General features: G+C 38.9%; 1 protein-coding gene across 1 annotated transcript in view; it reads right to left on the reverse strand.

Annotated features, from left to right (window-relative positions):
• Nucleotides 1-734: 734 nt before the first annotated feature.
• LOC148851248 (FG-GAP repeat-containing protein) overlaps nt 735-26,513 on the reverse strand; it is a 51,981-nt gene continuing 26,202 nt past the window's right edge. The window contains exons 7-13 of the mRNA XM_088942925.1: nt 19,127-19,222; nt 17,929-17,982; nt 17,636-17,839; nt 9,773-9,898; nt 7,639-7,704; nt 1,694-1,993; nt 735-1,567 (exon numbers count right to left, since the gene is read on the reverse strand). Coding sequence (XP_088799051.1) covers nt 1,091-1,567; nt 1,694-1,993; nt 7,639-7,704; nt 9,773-9,898; nt 17,636-17,839; nt 17,929-17,982; nt 19,127-19,222 — 1,323 coding nt within the window. The 3' untranslated portion in view covers nt 735-1,090. The remainder of the gene's footprint in view (nt 1,568-1,693; nt 1,994-7,638; nt 7,705-9,772; nt 9,899-17,635; nt 17,840-17,928; nt 17,983-19,126; nt 19,223-26,513) is intronic.

The raw sequence follows: 26,513 nt of genomic DNA on the forward strand, positions 1-26,513 counted from the left end.
TCCTCTTTAAATTGTTAAATGTTCAATTTTTTTTATTTTATATTTGGAATTTTAAGGTTAATTCATTTAATTTTGGCATGTTTCATATAGTTTTTATTTTTTTAAGATGACCAGAATTGACTCAAGGGTCAACCCTAACCCGAACATTTAGGGTTAAGGTCTAACATTTGATAACCCAACACAAAATTCAACCCGACCCACAATCAACCCAAAGGGTTTTGACCCAACCCGAACCCGACCCATCCAACCCAATTGGCAGGTCTATAACACATGGGTTATACCACAAATTAGCTCTTCAGAAAAATACCAAAAATAAATAAAATAAAAATTATGATGCATGAAAAAAAATCTCTGCATAGTTTTTTCAAGCCATTTAAAGAAAGGTCACGAACCTGTGCACAGTTTAGTTCTAAAAAATATATATTTCTATATTTTCTGAACTTACAAAGTAGATAACGTTGCATTTCACATATTATAGAATCTACTAAAATATATACACACACACATATATATATATATACGCACACATTTAATGTTATAAAATAAATATTAAAGAGTATAACACCTTATTTTGAGGGTTGATTGTCCCAAGGGAAATTGACCTGAAAAGTTGAACAAAAATACATTTTTTAGATATTTCCTACAGTCGTTTAATGACCCCAAATCTATCCCACGGATGCACGGAAAAGGAAACAGAAAGCAGAATGAAATAGAGACGGGAATGACCGCCCATGTAGCAGCAGAAGATATATCCAGGTTAAAGGACTAATTAAGAAATTTAACAAAATTATAATATTTTGTAAGATGTATCTTTGGAAATCTATGGAAAGACATGGAGCCTTAGTTCAGATTCAGAATCTCTTAATAACCTACATTACAGAAACAATACAAGCAACATACATAAACTCGTCAAATAACAAGGTAAATATAGCTGTTGGAAGAGGAAAAACGATTCGGGTAGACTTCGAACAATTTGTAATCCCTTGCTGCCCTGAACAGGGCCAGGCGGAGGTAATTCCTTATCAGGCCAGTGATGTTGGAAGAATAAGCAGCTCAGAAGCCGCATCTATTCAAAAACCGTATTTGTCATCTATCTATAATCAGTAGAAGGTCGAGGTTTTCCCTTTGCGGAGTTCAAGTGTTGGGAGACGAATATGACTCCCATCACAACAATAAGGCAACCCACAAGCGTGCTAAAAAAGAGGGCACCCGGCTGCCTAGTCTGTACAAACCCATATACCCCATTGGATGTCACAAGAATAATATCAGTGAGGCCATCGTTTGAGAAATCCGCACAGATCAGGGCATGGGTGGGAGGTGCCGGAAGATCAAGTGTAGTTAGTATGCTGCCTCCAGGAGATATAACCGCAGCTTCTTGATCTCCTGCTGCAAGAATGATTTCTTGGTTGTCATGTACACGCAGGAAGAATGGCTTCAGTGTAGGCACTACTACTCCAGATTCCATCATCCCTGCCGGAGATGGGAGGTTCGACCATGTCACACCTGTTATAAGCTGCCACCGCCAAATAGCATCATGCCCATGTAAGCCTGGGGAGTATGATGTCACCTATAAAAGCACACATTCATAGGTTGTTAATCACCACCATAATAACCAGTAGCAAGAGATTAGTTGGTTCAGCACAATGTACACTAATTGAGATTAAGAAAAAATGAAACTGTTCATAATCCATACCTCCCCCCGGTTTGTTAAGAAAATAACATCACCATGGCTTCCCTTCCGATGCCTATGACCATCATTTCTTTGAATGAGAATGGGTGTTGCTACCTCTAAAGAACCTACATCATGACTGCGACCAAAGCTTCTGCTGAACTCTCCGTGTTGAAACATATTGAATGGGGAATGGTGGCATATAGAAGCATTGAAGAGTTGTTCTCGTACAGGAACACCAGATGTGGCTACGGCCCAACATGGCCTGAGGACTTCCATGGATCCACTTATCACAGTCTGCTCTACACCATTACCTCCAACAACCTATAAATGGTTCAGAAATTTATATCATTACATTCATGCAAAGTTGCAGCCAAAATGTTTACAGTTTACCTTGAGGATTTCAAACTTTGTCATCAGTGCCAATTCAGTTCAGTTTATTTGGGTTTTGGTTCGGTTTTATATCTTTGAAAACTTGGCTTTCGGTTTCAGTTTGGTTTTGGAAAATCTCTCAACTGAACCAAATAACAAAATAACCAAATTAATATATATATATAATATAATATATTTAAATTATAAATATTTATATTTATATTATACAAAACTGGACGACCCCTCTTTGCCCGTAAAACCGATTTCAAACACCAGACCAATTTAACTTTGTTCGGTTCGGTTTGTCAAAAGGGTCAAGGCAAAAAATTAGTTAGGTTCCCAATTACAACTGAACTAACCAAATGGACACCCCTAGCCATCATCATCATCATCCATGCCTTATCCCAACTATATGGGGCCGGCTACATGAATCCTGTTTCGCCAATCCATTCTATTTAAAAACATATCCACTGTTAAATTATTAGTGCTTAAATCACTTCTTACTACCTCCATCCATGTCCTGTTTAGTCTACCCCTAGCTCTTCTAATCCCTTCCACTTTTAACAAATCATTCCTAACTGGATCTGTTGGTGGTCTTCTATGCATCTAATTAAACCATCTTAGCCTACTCTCTTTATCACATATTAGAGCTACTTCTAGGTTTCTACGGATGGCTTCATTCCTGATTCTATCCTTTCTAGTTTTTTCACTTATCCATCTAAGCATTCACATTTCTGCCACAATCATTTTCTGAACATGTTTCTTGACTGCCCAACACTCCACTCCATTAAAACTATTTTATAAAATTTTCCTTTTAATCTAAATGGCATTCTCCAATCACACAAAAGTCCAGATGCACCCCTCTAGTTTGCCCAACCTGCTCTAATTCTCTGGGTGACATCCTCCTTAATCTCTCCCTTGTTATGAATTATTGAACTAAGGTACCGGAAATGGTCACATTGAGTTATCTCTTGGTTTCCAATCCCATGTGTCTTCTGATTTACACTCCTATTATTACTAAATTTACATGTCACATACTCTGTTTTAGTCCTACTTATTTTAAACCTCTTATTTCTAGGGCATTTGTCCATAAGTTTAATTTTGCATTTAATCCTTCATTTGTTTATCAATTAAAACAATGTCATCCGCAAACATCATGCACCTTAATATGTTTAGTCAATTCATCTATAATCAATCCCAAATAGATAAGGGCTAAATGCTGAAGACCAATCATAATTATAAAACCTAAAGTCCCTCCCACTGGTGTTCTAACATTGGTTGTTGCCCCCTCATACATATCCTTAATTAGGTCTATATGCCTATTTTGAGCCCCATTCTTTTCTAAGATCCACCATATTATCTCTCTAGGAATTCTATCATAAGCCTTTTCTAGGTCAATGAACACCATATTAAGATCTTTCTTCTTCTCTCTGAAATTTTCTATCAATCGCCTCAAAAGAAATATAGCTCCCATGGTTGATCTCCTTAGCATAAAGCCAAATTGGTTCTCTAAAAGAAATATGGCGCATTAATCGTCTCAAAAGAAATATGGCTCATGAATTTAATCCCTCAGTTATTACAACATCCTCTTCTTTTACTATCTTACTAAATAGCTTAGTTAGCTATAACAAGCCTCTCTCTCCTACATTGCCACACTTCTATTGGAATCCCATCATGTCCTAATGCCTTTTCCTTCATCTTATTTAGTGCCTCCTAGTGTTAAAAAATAAGGTGAATGTAGAAGCAGCCTAAAAAGTGTTGGAGAAATTAATGTGGGACTTCTTGTGGGAGCCAGCAGAGGAGAAGGATCATAGGGTGGGTTGGGAGGTGGTAACTAGAAGTAAAAGCCTAGGAGGTCTTGTGATAGGGAATATTAGGAAAAGAAACATGGCCTTGCTAGGGATGTGGTTGTGGAAATTTCCTTTGGAAAGGGACAAATTGTGGATGAAGATTGTGGCTAGCAATCATGGGCTGGAGGACAATGGCTAGAATTCTGGAATTTTGGCAAGAGCTACAGCTGCATCTTCGAGGAAATTTATCCATGATATACTTCCAGCATTCTCTCCTTGGATCAGGTATGGCTTGAACTCAAGTAACCTAATAAAATTTTGGGAACAAACTTGGGTTGGGGATTTCCTTTTGATGGAATAGTTCCCCTCATTGTTTGTCCTGTCAGACCTAAAGAATGAACCTATTTCTTCCTTCTTAGTTCCTTCAGACTCAACTTCTGGCTTTGGGTGGAACCTAGGCCTGAGAAGGGCCTTTAGGGATACAGATTTGGACTACATTTTGACTTTGTTAAACATCTTTGATAATGTTTTCATGGACCCCACTAAGGAAGATATCAGAATTTGGACCCCCTCCTTCTTAGTGCCTTCTCTTGTGCCTCTTTTTGAAACCTTAACTCATCCTTCTACTCCTCTTGGGTTGCCCTTCCCTGTTAAAGAGGTTAGGAGTAAGCCCATTCCTCCTCGGGTTGGTAGTTTTTGCTGGGAAACTTTCTTGGAAAGAATCAACACAAGTGGCCTGCTTCAAAGAAAGAGACCTAACTCTTGTTCATCCCCAAATCGGTGTTCTCTCTGCAAGGTTGATGGGGAAACTTGCTACCACCTTATGGTTACCTGAATGTTTGCTAATATCTATTTGGGAGTGGGCTTTCTCCCTTTTTTGGATGTAATTGGAACCCCCCTTTGAATGTGCAAAGTCTATTCTCTTCATCCTTTTTCAGCTGGCCTAAGTTCGTTGGCCCTTATGGGAAGAAAGTAACTCCCGTATATTTTCAGACAAGGAAAGAACAGCGAAGAACTAAACAGATTTGATACAGCTAAGGGTGGTTCACAGGCTGAAATCATTGTACCTTTTTGCAGACCTTTCCATGACTGACTTGCTGAGAAATCCGAAAGAGAGAGCAAACTCTGCTCAAGTTAAGAGGATTTCTATCTCCATTTGACTTCCGCACCCTCTGGATTCATAAAACTGAATTTTGATGGGAGTCATTTTGGAAATCTAGGGATGTCTGGGATTAGGGGTGTCTTTAGGAACGAGGAAGGGTCTATTCTGGCCTTGTATTCAGGCCCAATTGGAGAAGGGGACTCCCTCGGGGCCGAGATCTTGGCGGTTTTGGAAGGAATCCAAAGAGCAAGACAATTGAACATTAGAAGATTGGTCCTTGAAGGTGATTCGAAAGTGGTGGTTTGATGGCTAAAGGAAGACAACAGTACCATATCGAGCTATAGCAATGAAAGGAAAACAGTTCAAATGGTTTGCTAGGGACATTGAGGTGAAGTACAGCCGGGTGAAAAGAAATGCCAACTCATTTGCCGATGGGTTAGCTAAGCAAGGGGTGAATAGGGTAGGGTGTCTTTGTTTTGGGCTAATTTCTAATTTATCTCTTTTTGTAATTTGTTGATGGGCAGTTAAGTCATTTTACCTCCCCTATATCTTGTGATATTTCCCTCTTTTTTTTCTTTTAATTTAATGAAGATGGTGTTATTGATAAAAAAAAAAACTGATTGTTATTGATAAAAAAAAAAAAACATGTTAGACGCATTAAAAATAAAGATCAAAGAGTCATGGTAAAACATAAGGAAATCAAACAAAGATGGAAAAACCAAGAGAGGGTGCTAATGGAAGAGAAGCTAGCAATACCAATAGTGTTAAATAAGATAAAGGAAAAGCATACTCCTAGTGTTAAAAATAATACATAAAATCATGGCAGTCTACATTCTCTCATTTTATCATCTATTGGAGATACTCCTAGGTTCCTTCATATGAGAACCTTTTCTTTCTAGTTTTACCACTCATCCAACTAAGCATTCACATTTCTGCCACATTTTTCTGGTAACTTGCCACACACTCATTTTTTGGATATGCTTTTTCTTAACTACCCAACACTCTGCTCCCTACAACACCTTAAGTTTCCTTCCACCTGTAAATTGCAGTAGAATGATCTATCGATCCCATTCCTAATCCGTGTAGTGCCACCAATAGTTCAGCTCTTGTGTAATTTCCATTGCCCACCAGTCTAGAATACATAGCCAGTATAATCCCATGCCCTGAATGCCGGCTCCTGCACTCATCAAAATTTAACTTAAATTGATTTGTCATTGGTGGAGTCCAAGGTACACTCCATCCTTTGCCCGTTGATGAAGATGCCACCATCTACCATCCACCGGGGATGCTATATATGAAGAAGAGATCAAAAGTGCCCTATGTAACTGTCACAGATAATAGTTTCTGTTAATTTTTCTTCTGATCTTTTGTTTCCATTGAAGATTCTTTCATTCTCTCTTTCCAAGTTGTGCTTGTCCACAAGGCTGCTACCCTGATGCACTCCCACATTATCTTCCCCCCTATATCATCACATCCATATTCAGTTCCTTCCAAGATCTTGAAGTATTTACCTCAACAATTTTATGGCTGGCTTGCAAAAATGAAAACCATTAACATGTTTGCAATCTTTTGTTTAACATTCTTGTAATAAAGTATTATTTATCATATGACTGAGCCACCCAGCATCACATGGCTAAATAGGCTGTCAATGGGTTGGAACCTGATCAGCAATCAATCAGATTAAGCTAGATATGCACCATCTTTCAGATTGCCTTGGCAGGATCCATTAAGAATTGCTTGGATTAATATGGATATATTCAAATCAATACATTAGGGATCCAATCGACTTGTGCAAAGTTGTATGTATTAGATTACTCATATATTTCTATGACATTAATGCCTTCAGGATTCTATTATTAATTCACTAATTTAATTGGTACATTAAGTTGAACAGAAGGTTTCTCTGGTGACTGGTTCACATGTGGTGTTGTTTTAAAAGCCAATAGAAGAAACTACAAGTGATCCACAGATATCAATGCCTTGTCCAATACATCACATCAAGAAAGGGCCACTGATGGTATGGAGAAGATGATGATGAGAATACAAAGAACAGGAGATCCAACCAGTTGACACTTGACAGCTCCATATGCTTATCTCAAGGTTGTAGAAATACTGGTTTAAATTATGCAAGTTGATATGAAAATCACCTAAAAATTTAAAATAACTGAGTAGCATCCAAACAAGTGAAATCATTGTCATGAGTTAAAAATACATCTATAATAAAGCAAAGCCTTCCAACAGGAGGGCTTCTCCTTCAAACATGTGGCTAGCTTCCCACTCAGAAAAGGGTAAATAAAGTTTAATTCAAAATAAAAAGTGGTCTTGGGCCCACTCTGACTCTAAACCCCATTTCCTAAATTCTAGAATCACGTTGTTTCCAAACCAAATAACAAGAGAGCTGCTCATACCAAATCAAATATTCAAATTTATATTTCAGTTTTATAATTCAAATAGAAAACCCAGACAAAAGCTTTCAAAGTGTTACATTGGTGCTGGTACCATTCTTCAGATAAAGTAGGTTGCCTATTTACAAATCAAACCTAATTTAGTCTCCTAAAAGAAAACTCATCCTAAATACTTCATACCGCGTATGGAATTTGCACTGCATGCCTCAGATGGAATTTGCATTTCAATTTTCATTTTGCAAGGAAAAAAGCTATCAGATATAAAGGCAGGCATTGTCCAAGTAAAAATATTTTTGGCACCTGAACATGATCCAGGACGCCATCTCCATTGATATCAGCATGGAGGCCACCTTCTTGAAGATGAAGCTGGAAAAAGATAGAATGAAAATCTCATTACACAAATCTATTGGTGCTGATAATAACAACAAATCTGAGAGAGAGATAATATCATGAAATAAAGAATGATCGCATGGTATATCTTATATTCAGATGCATAAGAAGACACAGGTCTAAGACAATGCACCAATAGTGGTATAACTGTATAAGAGACCACCCCTCAATCATGTGGATGAAGAATGATAGAAAAACAGTTTAGATACTGCAACTTTAGGGCAAAATCTAAACAAGCTTTTACAAATGGAAGGAATTGAATCCAACATTTATAAAACTTAAAGATTCTTCAAGCAAAATATATATTTGTTAAGCACTATGGCATAGGCTCAGAAAAATGCTACAAGGCATCAGAAATCATTCCATGAGTTTCTGTGACAATCTTCCCCCTACTCTTTATGTTTTAGCATTGGTTCCATTCTTCCCCCTAATATTTTTACCTTATTTTTATTTATCTACTGTTATGCTGATTTACATAATAAAACACAATTCCATTTTTCTTAAGACAAAATCCATCCAAGACAAATTCCTTGCAGTCAAAACTTAGGAAAGAGTTCAAAACCTAGGAGAAGAGCCCAATAAATTGTAGGATTTGTGTCTGGAATGGGCTAAGATACTGCACACACGATCAAAGCTGAAGGACTGGATTAGCTATATCATACTCAATGGGGAAAAAGGTGACGAGACTCAAGAGTCACCCAACAATAAAGCTTGAACATCCCCTAGGATCTCTTTCAAATTACTGTTTGTGGCTATCTTCAAAAAGCATCCAATAAATTGATGTTGTGGGACCAAGGCTACAGGACCCAATAATAAATGAACCTGAGCTCCCAGAAATCCCTATGCTGTGCATGTTAAGACCAGCCAAAGGATGAGCACCAGTTGTGAGACTGACTTGGCCAAATATCAGGTTGAATAGATATCACAGCTACATGATTTGATGCTTTTTATTTGGACCATGAAAAAGTCCTGTTAAAGCTCAAGAAAGATTCCAAATTAATGCACCCATGAGATGGTTAAAATTTGTCAAATTATGATGATTATTGTGGTAGGCAATGCTTTCTCAAACCTTTCAATATGCACCCTGTGTCAAGTTAAGGGGGCCCAGAACCCTTGACAGATCCTATATCCTCTAAGAAAGCCTAGATTCTAGGATGGGGGGTGCAAGATGCTGAAGATGGATTGAAGTCTAAGAAGCCCATCACATAGAATAGTATCTTCAAACTGAACACTCCAAAAGATTGAATCATAAAACAAACTGGATAAGAAAAGGATGGGATCAAGAATTCCAATAAAATGCCAGAGTAACCCCTCCCCGTAGGCACTGCATCCTATTCAGTAGCTTTGAGACCATATTTGCTTTTGATAAATGAATGCCAGCGCCTGAGGCTTCTGAATCAACCTGGAATTTGTTTTTCATGCATCAAATAAAATTATCCCATATCCAATTTAAATCTCAAGGACCATCAAATAATGATCAGGGATTACTAAAGGTGTAAATCGGGCTGTGCCGCACGCGGCCCGACACAATTTTGAGCCGGCCCAGCCCAATGGCCCACAGCCTGTGCTGCAGCCCTGCACTATTGTAGCTGATGGACCGTGTCGAGCTTGGGATTTCAGGTCAGCGGGCCATTTCGGCATGGACCACACTGTCATGCCGTGCCACCCATGGCCCGTGGGCTGGCACGGCCCATATATATATTTTATATATAGTATATAATATATTAATAAAATAAACTTTTTTTTCAATTTTATTATACTATTTTATTTAATTGTTGTATATATAACTTTGGCCCGGTCCATGGCCCGGCCTGGCCCAAGGGTCAGCCCACGGACCAGCCCAGCCTGGGTCGAAGGCCAGTGCTGGCTCGGGCCATGGGCCGTGCTGGGCCGACCCCCCAAAATATTCTAGGGGAGGGAGGCACAGCCCAGATACCATATAATAATATTTTTTAGTCTCCAAACGATATAATATTTTTTTAGTCTCCAAATACCATATATGTGTGTCTAAGTATCTATTCAAAACATGATGACCAGATTTTACCTTACAAACAGTGCGGCCAGAAGCCAAATGAACTGCTTCTATCCCTTCCTTCTGATGAGCCACTACCACATTAGGAACCCACCATAGCTGAGTGTGATTTGTTATGGTGGGAAAATAAGGTAACCGCTGCATTAATGAAATTAAGAAGTTAGTGAAGAGCATCAGCAACCCAAAGTGACCCATCTTGGGGTAAAGGTCAGTAGAAAATACATCTTTTATGTTGCATTAGTCCTAGAAGGGAAAGTATAAGCAATACACCATATGCAAAATGCATGTTAATAAAATATAAGCAATTGACTCCTGATTTTGCTCATAGCATTGGAAAATATAGTAAAGGACAATCTAACTTACTAGAAGCTAAGATACACATATATGTTAACATGCTAAGCGTTAAAATGCAATCATGATACTTCCATCAACAAAAAGTGGACTTCAACAGAACTTACCAAAAGAAATATAAGTTTCATTAAACATGGCCAGGTATAAGGGCAGGAAAACACTCTCAGCTTATGATTTATGTAGCATCATGGCTATAGGATGCTTTCATCTATTTAAGTTTGTGTTTTCAAAATGAAAAGTCACATCATAGTTGCTGAGGTGTCACCTAGTCAACTAGGTGCCCTTTGTTGGGTGTTTTGTCTTAACACCTTGACTTATAGCAACAAGGCACCCACCTAGACAACAAAAATCACAAGACGAACACCTTATATATTATAAACCATATATATCATTTATGCTTTGTTTTAAAGTTCTGCTATTAGAAATAAAAAGATCCCAAGGCTTTGAGAAGAAATAAAGAAAGAGGGGAATGATAAAGAGTTTTCTTTTGTCTTTTGTATTTTCTGTTTCTATTTCCCTTAAATAAAATAGCGGCTCTACCATTGTTCCTTTACTTACCTTTGAAATCGTTTTACATTCTTCAAAGGTTCTCCATCACAATCACCTAGTATATGATTAACATCAATAGGGGTATCAATTGGCTTTGCACCTAATTTGCCTGTCTAGCAAGAGATTTAGGATTTTTTATCAATAACTGATAATTCATTAATTGATTAAGGAAAATAATATGAAGGGAGCTAAAATATCTTAACTCCCCACTACTAGCAATGTATACCCAAAATACAAAATCAGTTACAACTGGGCCCAAAAAATAAAATTCCTATTCACCCCTTGCCCAGCTAATCCATCTACAAATGAATTTGCACTTCTCGTTATCCATGTGCATCGAACTTCAATGTCTTTGGTCAGCTATTTAAATTTCCTCTTTTCATTGTTGTAGTTCCAGAGCCTAGTGTTGTCTTCTTTTAACCAGCTCACTACAGTCTCAGAGTCACCTTCAATGATCAGCTTGTTTATATGCAAGTCCTTGGCCCTCTGAACCACTTTCAGAGCTGCTAATATCTCAGCTCTCAGTGAGCCTCCTGCTCCAATTGGACCAGAGAACAAGGCTAACAGATTCCCTTTTTTATCCCCTATATGCAAGTCCTTGGCCCTTTGAATCCCTTTCAGAGCTGCTAATATCTCAGCTCTCAGTGAGTCTCCTGCTCCAATTGGACCAGTGAACAAGGCTAACACATTCCCTTTTTCATCCCTTATAACTCCCCCTATTGCAGAAGGCCTTGGATTACCTATGCTGCTGCCATCAAAATTCAGTTTGGTAAAACCAAGAGGTGGGGGGACCCAATAGGAGCTTGAGACCTTCCTACCTGAAGCTGAATTTGCAATTTCCTTCCAGTTTCTAATCAAATCATCTACTAAGAATTCTGCAAACAGATCCAAGGTTTTCAGCCAATAAATTACCCTTATATGAGTCACTTCTACCACTGCTTCCACACTTCTCTCCTTTTCTGAGAAGATCCTTGAATTTCTTTCTTCCCAAATAGTCCAACACTGTCACCCTAACACATCTCCACATAACCTTTGCTCTTTTTGTTGACCAAATGGAAGAAGAAGAGGTAAACAAGCTTGACACATTCAATGGGGAGTTCCACCTGCACCCAAACAAAGAAGTAAACCATTCCCAAATAAAGTTTGCAAATTGACGTGAATCCGCCTTTGAAGGGTCCAGGCAGACACCTTGCAAGATATGAAGAAGTGACAAAGGGCTGTTTAGATCTGAATCCCTGGTTCCCCTTCTGCAACCCAGATCCCAATCAAGCTCAAGACCACCAGCATTAGAAGAAAGGAAGTTGGAAACCGTTTTATTCTTATAATCAGACAAAGCATAGAGAGAGGGGAAAAAATCTTTCAAGGGTGAGTCTCCTACCCACAAGTGCTCCCAAAAATTAACCAAGCTGCCAGAGCAAAGGTCATACCTTATAAAAGGAAGGAAGGAAGGTAGGATAGCATGTATCGACTTCCAAAGAGAAGCACTAGTAGCTCAAGCCAACACTCCTGCATCCCAACCTTCAATCCTCAACCCATGAATACTCAAAATCACCTTGGCCCACAGTATATCCTTCTCTATTGGAAACCACCACAACCACTTCCTTAGTAGGGCTGTATTTCTTTTCTAAAAGTTGCCAATTCCTAATCCTCCAAAGTCCAAACCATTGGTTACAGTTTCCCAATTGACCCTGTGGTCCCTTTTTTCCTCCCCAAGTTCCCATAGGAAATCTCTAATTATCTTCTCTAGACTTTTGGAGACCCCCACTAACATTTTAAAAACCAATAGAAAACAAACAAATACATTGGCCGAGGTCGATTTGATTAGGGTTATCCTCCCACCCAAAGAAAAGTAAATCCTCTTCCAAGAAGCTAATCTCTTTGTGACTCTCTCCAACATTGGGTTCCAGAAGTTGCCATTTCTCGGACTATTCCCCTAGTGGAAGGCCCAAGTAATTTATAGGCCAAGTACCCAGGATAGCAGCACAATCTAACATCCCCCTTGCATCTATATATTCACACCTACTACACAACTCTTATCAAAATTAATCTTCAGATTTGGCATTTGCTCAAAGAGTTGGACCACTAGCTTTAGATTCCTTACCCATCTAAGGTCACCCCCTTCGCAAAAAAGAATCATGACATCAGCAAACTGCAGATGTGTAATAGGCACTCTATCTCTTCCCACTCTCCACCCTCTCACCAGGTCCCAAGAATCTAATTTTTGTATTAGCCTCCCTAACACATCAGCTACCAAAGTAAAAAGAAAGGGGGATAGAGGGTTGCTCTGCCTGATCCCTCTAATGGCTGGGAAGCTATAAACTACAATCCCATTCACCAAAATTGAGGAGTGGCAAGTCCTCAAACAACCTCAAATCCATTTACACCATTTCTCCCAAAAGCCAAAGTTCTTCATGACTTCCACCAGAAATGACCAATCCACCAAATCGTATACCTTCTCCAGATCCAGCTTGCAAACTACACCCTTCTTTCCATTTCTTCTGAAATCCTCAACACTTTTATTCGCAATTAAGATCTGGTCAACAATCTGTCTATCTTTTACAAAGGCTCCTTGGGTTGGGGATATGATAAAGGGAAGCACGAATCTTATTCTTTGAGACAACACCTTTGCAATGATTTTATATAAACTGTTCACCAAGCACGAATCTTTGAGACAACACCTTTGAAATTCATCAAACACCAACATTAGGTCCTCTTTGTAAATTCATCAAACACCAAAAGTCCAGATAAAATGCCATTGTAAATTCATACGGGTTTGGTGCCTTTGACCTATCGATAGCCTCCTTCACCTCTTCCAAGTCAAATTTCCTCCCCCAACCACTCCCTATCCTCTACACTCAAGGGTGGCCAATCCATCCCCTCAAGCCACACCATGTTATTTATGGGTCTTCTTAGTGTTTTAAAAGCGCAAGGCGCAAAAATACAAAAAAAAACTGTTAAAATTTAAAAAAGTGTCAGAAAATTCAAAAAAATGCAAAAAATAAAAAATAAAAAATATTAAACATAACATTAATAAGAAATATAAACTTAAATTTTAAAATTAATGGTTTAAAAAACCTATTATCTAAAATTAAAATACATAAACATAACATGTAAAGCATATTCAAATGAAAATTTAAAAATAAAATCAAACATAAAAAACATTTTCAAGCTTGTAAAGTCCACAATCTCTTTTTTTCTTCAATTGCATTACTTCAAGTAGCTAATGTGATGTAAAACATATTACATCCTTGATCCTACGAGTCGCCACTATGCCACACCCCTCGAGGCAAGCCCAAATTAATCCATGTTAGGGCCTTAAATTCTTAAATCTCACACAGAAAACAATGATTTTATAATTTTAATTGCCTTTTAAGAAGATATTTTATTAAGACCCTAACATGGACTTGTTTGGGCTTGCCTCGAGGGGCGTGGTCGAGGGACCAAGGACAGAGCCCCCAGCCCCAACGGCTAGGTTCAAAAAGGCAAAAAAAAGCATACAATTTTCAAAAGGCCCACGCCTGGTCCAAGGTGCAAGGCGCATCAGGCGTGTGCCTTTTGAAAGTGTTGTGCCTAGGACCTGGGCAAGGCGCGTATCCTAAAATGTGCCTCGCCTATGTGCCTAGGCATGCCTTTTAAACCATTGGGTCTTTTAAAAAAAATATCTAAAATGATCAGAAAATGCTCCAACAATCTCCCTTTGATTAGATAGTGTTACCCCTTCAAATTCCCAGCTTGAATTAATTTTTTTCTCATTTGAGATTGGATGTATTTCCTTTTAGAGACAAAGATACCCTTTTGTGAGCAGGCAACCCCAACCCAAGGAAATCTTTTAGGGTCCTAGATCTTTCACTTCAAATTGGGTGACTAGAAACTCCTTTTACTTCTATATCTCAAAGCCCTAGTTACCTGTGATGATGATGTCATCTACATACACTATCAACACTACAATCCATCCCTAACACCACTTGACAAAACAGGTGTGACAGACTGACAATATTTGAGCCCTACTTACTAAACCACCATATGAAACCTGTTAAACCAAGCTCTAGAAGACTATTTTAAACCATATAGGGACTTCCTCAACTTACACACCTTGTTTTACTTTGGCACAAAAACTTGGTGGTTGAACCATATACACTACTTCTAGATCACCATTCAAGAAAACATTTGGCATTAAGTTGGTGCAACTCCAAGTCTACATTGGCAGCCAATGATAAAAGAACCTAGATAAAATTCACATTTGCTTCTACGGCAAATCATAGTTAATGCCAAATACTTGAGTGTTCCCCTTTGCCACCAACATTACTTTGTACTTTCTATTGTCCCATCCACCCTGTGCTTCATTGTGAACACCCATTTACACCTTATTGGGTCTTTCCCTTTTGGAAGATCCACCTACTCCCAAGTATGGTTCTTTTGGAGGGCATCAATCTCCCTCTTCATAGCATCAGTCCATTCAAGGTATGTTAAGGCCTCTGCAACACTTTTTGGATAAGAGGATACTGTCAACAACAGACAAAAAGGCACAATAAGAGGGAGAAATATGGTCATAGGACATATAATAGGTGATGGGATGTTTAGTGGTGCATGGTTTGATACCCTTTCTTTGGGCAATGGGAATGTCTAGGTCATCCATACAGTCATCAACTAAAATGGGAACAAAGAAATCAACAAGGACAAGAGTACCTGGTTGGGTTGGACTTATCTCTTGGTATTCTAACAATGTCAATTGCTCCATCAGGATAGAAAGCCTTTAAACATAATATTTAAAACACCTACAAACATGTTACAATGCAAGAGGGTCTAATGTAATATTAAAAACCTCATAATACAAAACTTATGAATAGAATCTTTAGTAAACTCCTATTACATGTAGATGTACGATAATATTGTAGACCCCTTAATATAAAGCCAATAAAAATGAATAAGGAATAAGAAAGTTAATAGTTTAGATAAACTATTCATAAAAAACAAAAATAAAAAAAATGATTAAACTAATTACTTATTAGAATAAGATACTAGTCTAGAATGGTGTATAAATGCTTCTTTTATCAATTCATAAAATCATCATTCCATATTTTCCCATATTTCAGAATACTTCCACAACGTCTATACTTTTTACAATATTTCCATCCAACATTTCCAACATATGTTCCATATTTGGGTAACCAAGATTTCCATTGGCATCAACATTTTAAACCTTGGTTCCAACAAGTATCACATGTATGTCTAGAACGCGGCAATGGGTAGACCATAACTTGTACTTATCATCATTCTTATTGGTATCACTCTTCTTCATCACATGATTGCCACCTTTTGCAAGTAAAGCCACCTGTTGCTTTTCCCATCAATTGTAACCATCATATTGTGTCTATTTTCCACAGCCTGAACCGGGGCATACACTTCTTGGGTTGAAGGCAGCTCACTACTCCCCAAAATCTGAACTCTAAGGGCCTCATACACAGGGTTTAGCCCCAACAAGAAGGCAAATACCCACTGCTGAGAGACCAACTTCTCATATGTCTTGGCATCATCATCATGTTTCCACTCAATAGCTAGGTAGTGGTCTAACTCCTTGCACACTAAGATAAGGGTTGAGTGGTAGACTGACAAACTACAATCCCCCAAATTACAAGTTAAGGATTCAACTTGTAATTGATAAATCTTGGCATAATGCCTTTGCTCAAAGTTGTTTTTGCTTGTTCCCATATCTCACTAGCAGTATCTGTCCACAAAAAATTCTTCCTCACATCGGGCTTCATGGCTACAAGAAGCCAAGACATCACCATACTATTCTCATGGTCCCACCTATCATATTCAGCAATTCCACTTTTAGGTTCTTTCACTTTCCCATTAATATATCCAGCTTTTCCCCTTACAGTAACATGGAGCTTTATACCCATAGACCAATCCAAATAGTTCAAGCCATTCAAGGGGGTGGTCGACATGAGGAAAACCATGTTATCAACCCCTAAACTAGTTGTCCCACATGACAAGGAAACTGCAGAAGAAGCAAAATCATCAGTGACCATTAAAACAAACACTAGAAACTAAAGTAGGAAGAAGCTGAAGTGTACAACTGGTCATAACTCACCTCCAACACCCATGATCGCAAATAAGGACACAAAAACATCAACTGAATTATTCAAAGGAGTCAATTGAACTGCTGAAACTGAACAGCCGCAGCTGCACAGCACTAGAACCTGAAGGTTTAGCCACTTTCAGTCCATATACACCAAGGTTTAATCACCCTCAGTTCACATACACCATGCAGCAATAAGAATTGTACATACCACCTATGAAGGAGTCAACAACTCCTTTTCCATACAGATACAAAGACACACACCCCAAAAAACCTCACCTCTACTGCATCGAACTGTCACCAACTATTCTCCTTGGTGTTACTACCAAGAGAGAACAAAGAAAAAAAAAATTGCTGATTTGATCAGACCAATTAAGAGGACAACACTCCACATTCCAAAAAACATAAAGATTTTGGGTAAGAACAGCGATCTAATGCTTCTACTGCCCAATGTTCAGCTCTGATACCATGTTTTCACCCAAAAAACAACAGAGAATTGAGAGGAGAAGAGAAGAAAGTGTTTAGGGAACCAAAAGAATAGGCAGGTGGCACCCTCTCCTTTATAATAGGGTAACAAAATAAAAAGGGAGAAATTACAATAATGCACCAGGCAGCACAATCTAATAAAAAAGGATGCTGACTGCACAATAACATACTAACCATATAATAACAACAGTAACAAAATGTTCTATGAAGACCACTGACGAGAAGGCCAATCCTAAATCCTGATTGAGATAAGAAGACAATGATGATATGTCTTAATAACATAGTTCTTTGGAAAAACTTCCCATCAATCACATGGATTCTTGTTGAAATGATATTGTTAAGTATTTTTATAGGTAATGCAGCTTCTTTGCTTTTGTAACATAATATATAAATATAGTAAATTTTACCTTCTTGGATTTTGCAGAGCCAGCATAGTTTGCTGCTTTCCCAATAAAATTTGCAATTTTCTTTGTTGAGTCCTTCCCTGGAGGATGGTTTTCCTCGGGCTTATGGAAAGGGTAATTTGCACTTTTCCCAGGAACTCTCTTCAATGATTTTCGTTTGTGCCTTCTGAAGTTTGCCAGGTGGAAAGAAGTGTCTTCCCTCCTATCCTGATTAAGATGCAACCATAATGTGATTTAATTCAACACTCTTATCAATTTAAAAGGGGAGGGGAAAAGAGGAAGCGAAAGATAATTACCCAGTGATGTGGCATGACCCCAAGAATTGATTCTCTAAATTCCCTGCATTCAAACTGCAGTTTAACATGTTACAGTAACACCACAATGAATTTTCTTTTACAAGCAAAATAAAATTTAACTACCATGTCAATGCTTTAAGCAACAACCAAGTACAGTAGCACTTTTGACAGAAAACAACTAGCTTATGGACAAGCGAGATGAGGAGAAAGGGAGTTCTATTACTTGGTGCAATAGAACCTTAGGTTCACATGTGTGAGAACACAGATCCAAGTCTGAATGTGTCCACTTTGTACAAAAGATGCCTAACTTTAGGTAAATATCCCATCCAAATAGCCAGGACTAACATTGGATGATGCCCTAGAGAAAGATCTAGGTGCCTTTAGAAAAATGATCAGAGAGATGTGATATTTGATTTCTAGATTGAATCCTTTATTCAATCGGGATGCCGGCCCTTGTCGAGTAAGTTTGGTATCCACTACTCATGTGATAAATTTGGGTTTGATTTCCCCATTTAATTCAGAAGATTAAAAAAGGTTTAATTTGTAATTAATGGCCCAATTTATCTAAAAGAATGAGATACAGATCTTACAAGTCCAGACCCAAGGCACACTAGGCGCCTTGCACACCAGGCAGGCGCCTTTTCAAAGAGCTGCGTCTGTGACCTAGACAAGGTGCATATCATAAAATGCACCTAGGCGCATCTTTTAAACCATTGACTCTAGTAGATTTCAGACCTCCCCTTTCTACCATTTTACAACCTCTACCCATCGAGACCCAAAGTTCCACCAAATCTCTCTCAATGCTTTGAAGGTAGAGGGAATCAAGTAATCTGGTGCCAGAAGTATAAGACCTTTGTTGGACAGGGAGGTAGAAGAATGCATTGTCTTATTAAGCATTGACATGGTAAAATGGACACACAAAATAAATATATGTTCTTAAGGAGAGTGATTATAATATTGTAAAGTGGACCAAAAATCATTTCCAAATGAGTCTCAATGAACATTAGTAAAGTCAGGTAGAACTTAGATCCAATCCAGAAAATACAAAAACAAATTTTCTTTTTGATAAACTACACAAACATAAATATAAAAATGTTGTTTTCCCAATATTTGTGCATACAGAATAAAAATGATAGGTATCAAAAATTGGCAACCACATGTTGACTGACAAATTTTGATAATTGACTTAAAACCATACCTCTCCAGGATGACGAGCATTTAGAGAATGAACATCAAGCTTGTAATTATGTTGGGGGATTAACATTGCAGTATCTGACGATTGCATCTGAATATTCTGAAACACCACATGACTAAATAAATAAATAAATAAAACTAGTAGTATTGTATCATTAAAGAAGTATCAAAGATAAGATCTCCATAATCAATAGATAAATATAGCAAAACCCAAAACTTATATAGAAAACCCTTGCTGTCTTGGAGGTGGCTATGGGAATATAAGGGGACTATGGGAAGGGCCTTGGTGTCTTGGAGGTGACTTTAATGTTATAAGATTCCTGGAAGAGACAAATAGTCTAAGGTGGAGGTCGACCTTGAGTATGAGGAAATTCAATCAATTTGTGGATGTTTACGAGCTTAAAGAGATCCCACTATCACACAGCTGTTTTACTTGGTCCAATCTCCAAGTGAACCCGATTTGCTCTAAGCTGAATAGATTTCTATTCTCAAATGACTAGGAAGAACATTGGAGGAATCTAAACTCTAGAGCATATCCAAGGGTGACTTCTGACCATCGGCATATTGTAATCTATAGGGAGGAAGGGAGAAGTGCTGGTCCTGCTCCCTTTAGGTTTGAAAACATGTGGCTAGGACACCTGGGGTTCATAAAGAAAGTCAAAGAGTGGTGGCTAGAAGGCAATCCAATAGTGAAATGGAGTGGAATGAGGTTTCATAAGAAGCTCCAATTACTGAAAGGCAAAATCAAGGAGTGGAATCTATTAGAGTTTGGGAGATTAGAGGAAAGAAAGCAAATAGTGACTGCACAAATTGAGGACCTGGGTGGCAAGGAAGAAAGGGGTTGTCTTACAAAAGAAGATAAGGAGCTAAGATGGAAATTGCATAAACAGTTAGAGGATTATCTTCTTCAGGAGGAAATAAGCTGGAGACAAAATTCAAGGAGTAAATGGCTAAAGGAGAGGGATAGGAATACCAAATTTTTTCATGCAGTGGCAAGTGGAAGAAGAAGAAGGAATTTTGTATTAAGTCTGGAGATTGAAGGGGTTACAATATCCACCCAAAGAGAAATAGCAGGGGCTTTTGCAAATCACTTTAGGTCTATCTTTAGAAAACCCCTAAATAGTTGGGTGTGGATTGGTTGGAAAGGAAATTTGAAGTGGAAGAGATAAGGGAGGCATGTCCTCTAATGGATAGATCAAAGGCACCAGGCCCAGATGGTTTTACGATGGCATTTTATCAAGATTGCTAGGAGATATTAAAGGAAGATCTATGGACTGTGTTTGATGAATTCCACAATAGAGGGGTGATCCACCCAGGGCTAAACTCCACTTTTATTGCACTGGTTCCTAAGAAGAGGAGTGCATGTCACCCAAAGGATTCCAGGCCGATCAGCCTAGTCAACATCCTTTATAAGATTATCACCAAGGTGTTGTCCATCAGAATAAGGAAAGTGCTCCCAAATATTATAGCAGATAATCAAGGAGCCTTTGTGAAGGGGAGACAGATAACACATCAGATTTTGATAGCAAATAAGAGCTTGGAGGAGTTTAAGAGATCCAAGAAAAAAGCGTGATTTGTAAACTGGATTTGGAAAAGGCTTATGATTTGGTGGACTGGTCTTTCTTGATGGAGGTGATAACCAATTTTGGTTTTGGGGATAATTGGTGCAGATGGGTCATGGGTTGTATCAGGAACTGCCATTACTCCATACTGGTAAATGGGACAGTGGTCGATTTCTTCCCAGCCTTAACAGGGATTAGGCAAGGAGACCCCCTCTCTCCCTTTTTATTTACTTTGGTAGCTAAAGTTCTGGGGAGACTAATTTTTAGAACAGATTCCAGGGGCTTTATCAAAGGTTGGAGAGTTGGGAGGGAGCTTGTGCCACTCACACATTTACAATTTGCAGATGACACCATACTCTTTTGTGAAGTAGGGGACCCTAACAGGATTAGAAACTTGAAGCTCACTATACGACTTTTTGAGCAAATATCAAACGTTAAGGTGAATTTTGAGAAGAGTTGTATAGCTGGGGTAAATATGGGCGAGGGGGAGATCTATGAGGCTGCAAACATCTTAGAATGTGCAATAGAAAACTGGTCCCTTAATTACCTTGGTTTGCCATTGGGTGATAACCCTCAGAAAGGTGAGTTTTGGGTTCCGGTTGTGGAGAGGTTTGAAAAGAAATTAGCAACTTGGAAGGAAAACTATTTGTCTCTTGGAGGGAGAACCACTCTAATCAGGTTTACTTTAGCTAACCTTCCTGTTTACTTTTTGTCAATCTTCAGGATTCCGACAAAGGTGGCTAGTAGATTAGAAAAACTAATGAGAGACTTTCTCTAGGAACCGGGGGAAGGAAAAGAAGGATCGTAGGGTAAGGTGGGAGATGGTTTGTAAGAGTAAGAGGGAGGGAGGTTTGGGTATCGGGAATTTAAGGAATAGGAACCTAGCTTTTCTAGGGAAATGGCTTTGGAAGTTCTCATTGGAGAAGGACAAACTTTGGGTGAAAATGGTGGAAAGTATTCATGGGGTTGCAGCAAATGGATGGGACTCTGGGATTCTGGCAAGGAGTACAAGAGCATCTCCTTGGAAAGCTATTCAAGCTATTCTACCTTTGTTCTCTCCATGGATCAGGTATGACTTGCACTCAGGCAATCTCATTAATTTTTGGGAACATGTTTGGATTGGGGACTCCACCCTAAAAGACCAACTCCCAAGCCCTTTTGCCCTTTCCACTTTTAAAACTGAATCGGTGTCTTTATTCATTGTTCCTTCTAATTCTATTTATGGGGTCGGCTGGAACTTGGGCCTACGAAGAGATATTAGGGACATAGAGCTTGATGGTATTTCATCATTGTTATCCATTCTTGAAGGGGTGTTCCTAGAGCCAACAAAAGTAGATAGTAGAATTTGGACTCTCACCCCCTCTGGTCCTTTCACTTATGCCTCTTCCTTTAGTGCTCTCACACATTCTTCTTCTCTGAGCTTGTCTTTCCCTATTAAAGAGGTGTGGTGTCATCCTATACCTCCTAAGGTCGGGAGTTTCTATTGGGAAGCCTTTCTGGAAAAAGTTAACACAACAGATTTACTTCAAAGAAAAAGACCCAATAGTTGTTTTTGTCCACACTGGTGTGTTTGGATATCACTTACTAATCTCCTGTCGGTTCACTAACATCATTTGAGAGAGTTGTACTTCTTTGTTTGGGTGCAAGTGGACCCCCCCTTCGAATGTGCAAAGCCTATTCACATGTATGCCATTTCGGCCAACAAAAAGGGCCAAGTTTATGTAGAGGTGTACAAGAGCTGCAATCTGTTGGACTATTTGGGAGGAAAGAAATTCACGAATATTTACAGATAAGGAGAGAAGTTTGGAAGCAATGCTGGAGGTCATCCACATTAGGGTTATACACTGGCTGAAAACCTTGGCTTTGTTCATAGAATTCTCAGTTGATGAGCTACAAAGAAAGTGGAAGGAGATAGCAGAACTTGTTCCAATGAGGAAGGCCTCAAATGTTTGTTAGGTCCCCCCACCCCATGACTTTGATAAACTGAACTTTGATGGCAGCAGCTTGGGCTCCAAGGCCATCCGGAATAGGAGGAGTAATAAGAGATTAACAAGGGAAGTTGTTAGCTATGTATTCTGGACCAGTTGGGGTGGAAGATTCTTTGAGAGCTGAGATTCTTGCAGCTCTTGAAGGGGTACAAAGAATCAAAGATATGCATATTAACAAGTTGATCATAGAAGGAGATTCTGAAGTGGTGGTAAACTGGCTGAAAGAGGATAGTCGTAGACTTTGGAATTACAGTAATGAAAAGAAGAAATTCAAGTAGCTGACTATGGACATGGAAATCCAACACAAATGGGTAAAAAGAAGTGTGAACTCTTTGGCAGATGATCTAGCTAGACAAGGGGTGAATAAACATTCTATTTTTTTGGTCGTCTTGTAATTTTTGTTCTTTTGATGCTTAATGGTTGTACTTGGGAGCTAAGATTGTTTAGCCCCCTTGCGCTGTAATTTTCTCATATTTTTAATATTAATTCAATCCACAGTTATTGATAAAAAAAATATATAGAAAACACTTGCTCTCTGTGCATTATAACAATGACTCCAAAACAGTAACATTATACAAATAATTGTATATTCTCATGGAGAGTGATTCGAATGCAGTGTTTTAAAAGGCATGGGAGGCGTACGCTTGGAGGCGAGGCGTTCCCAAAACGCCTTGAGGCGTATGCCAGAGGCGCTAACACCTCTGAGGCGTGTGCCTCTTGCGCTTTTTTCATGAGGCATGCTAGAGGCGTACGCCTCATGCACATCTAATATAAAAAGACAAAAAAAAAAGGAAAGGAAAAGAAAAGAAAAGAAAAATAGGGAAGGGAAAGAAAAAGAAGATTAAAAAAAAGAGAGAGAAAAGGAAAGGAAAGGAAAAGGAAGGGAAGAAAAGATAAGGGGAAAGAAAGTGGTTTTTGCCCCCTACCCCTTCGGCTGGGGGGCTTCGCCCCCAGACCCCCCCCCCCCCTTTGAACTAATGTTATGCATTTTTATTCTTCTTAATATAAAAGGTTTTTATTAAAAATAAAGAAAAAATGAGATCCCCCCTCCTCTTAAGGAGGCTTACGCCCCACGCCTCTAGGTGGTGGAGCGCCTCGCGTCATGCCTCCACTTTTAAAACATTGTTCTAATGTTGTTATTGTTTGGATGAGAGATGGATCTCATTTCTCCTCAAGGTTTAGAAACAATTATAGAGATGCCCAAATCTCTAACATCTAGGTCAGGCATCTCATCAAAAGTAACTTTTAAGCCTCATTCGTTTTCCTGAAAGTATGGGCCGGTAAGTTGGTAGTTCCCACGAAAAAGAAATAACATATGTTCATTTTCCAGTACTTAGTGGGTCCCGCAAAAAAGAACACTTCCCCATCAGCTCCTTTACCTGGGAAACAAAACTCTCCTTAGACATGGGTACATTACTTATCCATGCGCACCGAAAATCGCTAATACGTGATGGGGCAATATTGTCCCTTCAATAATGTCACTTTTATGGATAAATCGGTCATTGTACAGCTTTACCTAGGAATAGAAGAACACTGATAAGTGCTCATATTGGTATTAGTGTTTCCCAAGAAACACTTGTCTGGATAAGTGCATTTACCCAAATAATTCGTTTACCGAGACACAAATGAGGCCTTAAGGTATTCAACATCAAAACTCAGCATCTCATTACAGATGAGCTTGCCAGAGATGCAGTGTTGAGAAGTAAATTGTACCAAAGTAGACTAATGTAGCCTACAAATGAGGTGCAACTTCATTCCTTTGTCAGTTGCCTAGCCCTTTCCTCTTGTAGGACAGACTGGGCTCAGCTAGTGAGTGAGCATATTGGGGTTGGAAACTCTTCTATCTTAACAATACTAGATATGTACAGCACCTGGAAGGCATGTGCAAGTTTTGATGTTTTAGACATCAGATCAGGGAAGGTGCTATGTTTGATGCAGAAATCTTTTTTAAAAAATAAAAAAGAAAATTCAGAAAAAAGGTTACAAAAGAACAGGTCATAGCTGTCAAGGCAATGCCTAGGCAACAAGGTGCCCATGGAAGCTCAACTTGCCTAATCGCCAAGCAGTTTTATACAGTGTGTAAGAACATTGATGTGGGCCCCACAGCTGTGGTCCCACTCTGTCCGTAGGGTAGAATGTATCTAGTCATAGCTGATGGTTAATTTATTATTTTGTTATCTTAGTTGTCATTTTTTTTCAGTTTTATATTGCTATGTGTTATTATGTAAACACCAAGGGCAGGTGTGTCCTTTCATGTAACTAGCATAACATATAAATATTAAATTGACGTGGCGGCGGCAGAACATTGAGGTTCTGTTCTTCTACTCAAAACATGTGTTCTACTGCTCTCTCACCACTCTTTCTCCTCTTTCTTCTTCACTTTCTCTTCTCTTCGAACCTGAAGTTTCTTAGTGATCAAGACTGATAGCAGTCTTGAACACCTACATGGTATCAAAGCCAAGTTAGGGTTTCTCATGTGAGCCTAATACCAGCCGACCACATTAGAATCTCCTAGGACTGGAAGCTGAAAAGGAGGAGTTCGCAGACTGATTCTTGGAGATCACCAGAAGTGCTAGCAGCTATTGGAAGCTTGTTAGGGTTGCAGAGTGTTGGTGGTCAGGAAGGATCAGAGAAGAATAGGGTTCGGGTAACCCTAGAAGGCAGCGAACATTTTTTCCTTGTAAGTTATTTACTTTCTAAGAGAAGTTCTATCAGAGAAGATAGGTTGGACCTATCTGGAGGTGAAGGCCAAACCATTCTAGGGTTTTCTCTCTTCGATTCACTAGGGTTTTATAGCAAACCCTAGGTCGAACTGTCTCAACTTTGTTTCTGGTTTGAAAGTGATCTTGCGGCAAGCCCTAGTGTTAGACTGAACCTTGTGATCTACCTAGAGCTTCCCTCAAGTTTATTGTTAGCGTTGATCAGATTCTATGGTTTCTTATTAACCCTACTGCAAGTCTATCTATACAGTACTGATTGGATTGTGCAACTGAATTGTTCACTTTAAGGACTGTTTAAAACCCTAACTTTGCCAAGCATATCAGACCTATTTTTATGCTGTTTTTCAGAGTCCTAAGGGGGTAGAGCTCTACGGACAGCTACTGTTGTGTTGGCTAGTTGGCTTCAGATCAGAATTATCCCAGTTTTGTGCACATACATTGTGAATACAGATCAGGCCTATACTGTTTTTTATTGTGATTGGTAGTCTAAGTGTTGTTTTGAGACTTGACAGAAATGAAGTTTAAAAATCAGGCAAAAGGCAGCCTTGGGAACATCAGTTATGGTAGTGTTTCTGAGATGGGTGGTCAGATTACAACCGTAAAGTTTGATGGATCAAACTATTTGGAATGGGCCCAATCAGCCATGATGGCTATTGGTGGAAGAGGTAAATTAGGGTACCTCTTGGGAGACATGAAAGAACCTCCCAAGGGAGACCCGACATATACCAAGTGGATCCAAGAAAACTACTTGGTTATGCCATGGCTGTGTAATTCTATGCAGCCTCATATTAGCCGGAATTACTTGTGGGCAAAAACAACTAAGGAGATATGGGATGTTATGAAAGAAACTTATTCCCAACCCCTTAATGTTGCCAAAGCATATGAAATGAAATGTGAAGTGAAAAATCTTAAACAAGGAGAGAGACCGGTTTCAGTATATTTCTCTACCTTGCAGTCCTTGTGGCGTGAGATTGATCACTTAGAGACTCTTGAGTGGGAGAGTCCCAAAGATGCACAGATATATAGAAAGCAGGTTGACACAAACCATGTATTTGAGTTTCTGGCAAGCCTAAATTCAGAGTATGATATTGTATGACAACAGATTTTGACTAGAGACAGTG

Source organism: Nelumbo lutea, chromosome 5, assembly GCF_056320005.1.
Source record: "Nelumbo lutea isolate HS-2025 chromosome 5, American lotus-T2T, whole genome shotgun sequence".
Taxonomy (NCBI): Eukaryota; Viridiplantae; Streptophyta; class Magnoliopsida; order Proteales; family Nelumbonaceae; genus Nelumbo; species Nelumbo lutea.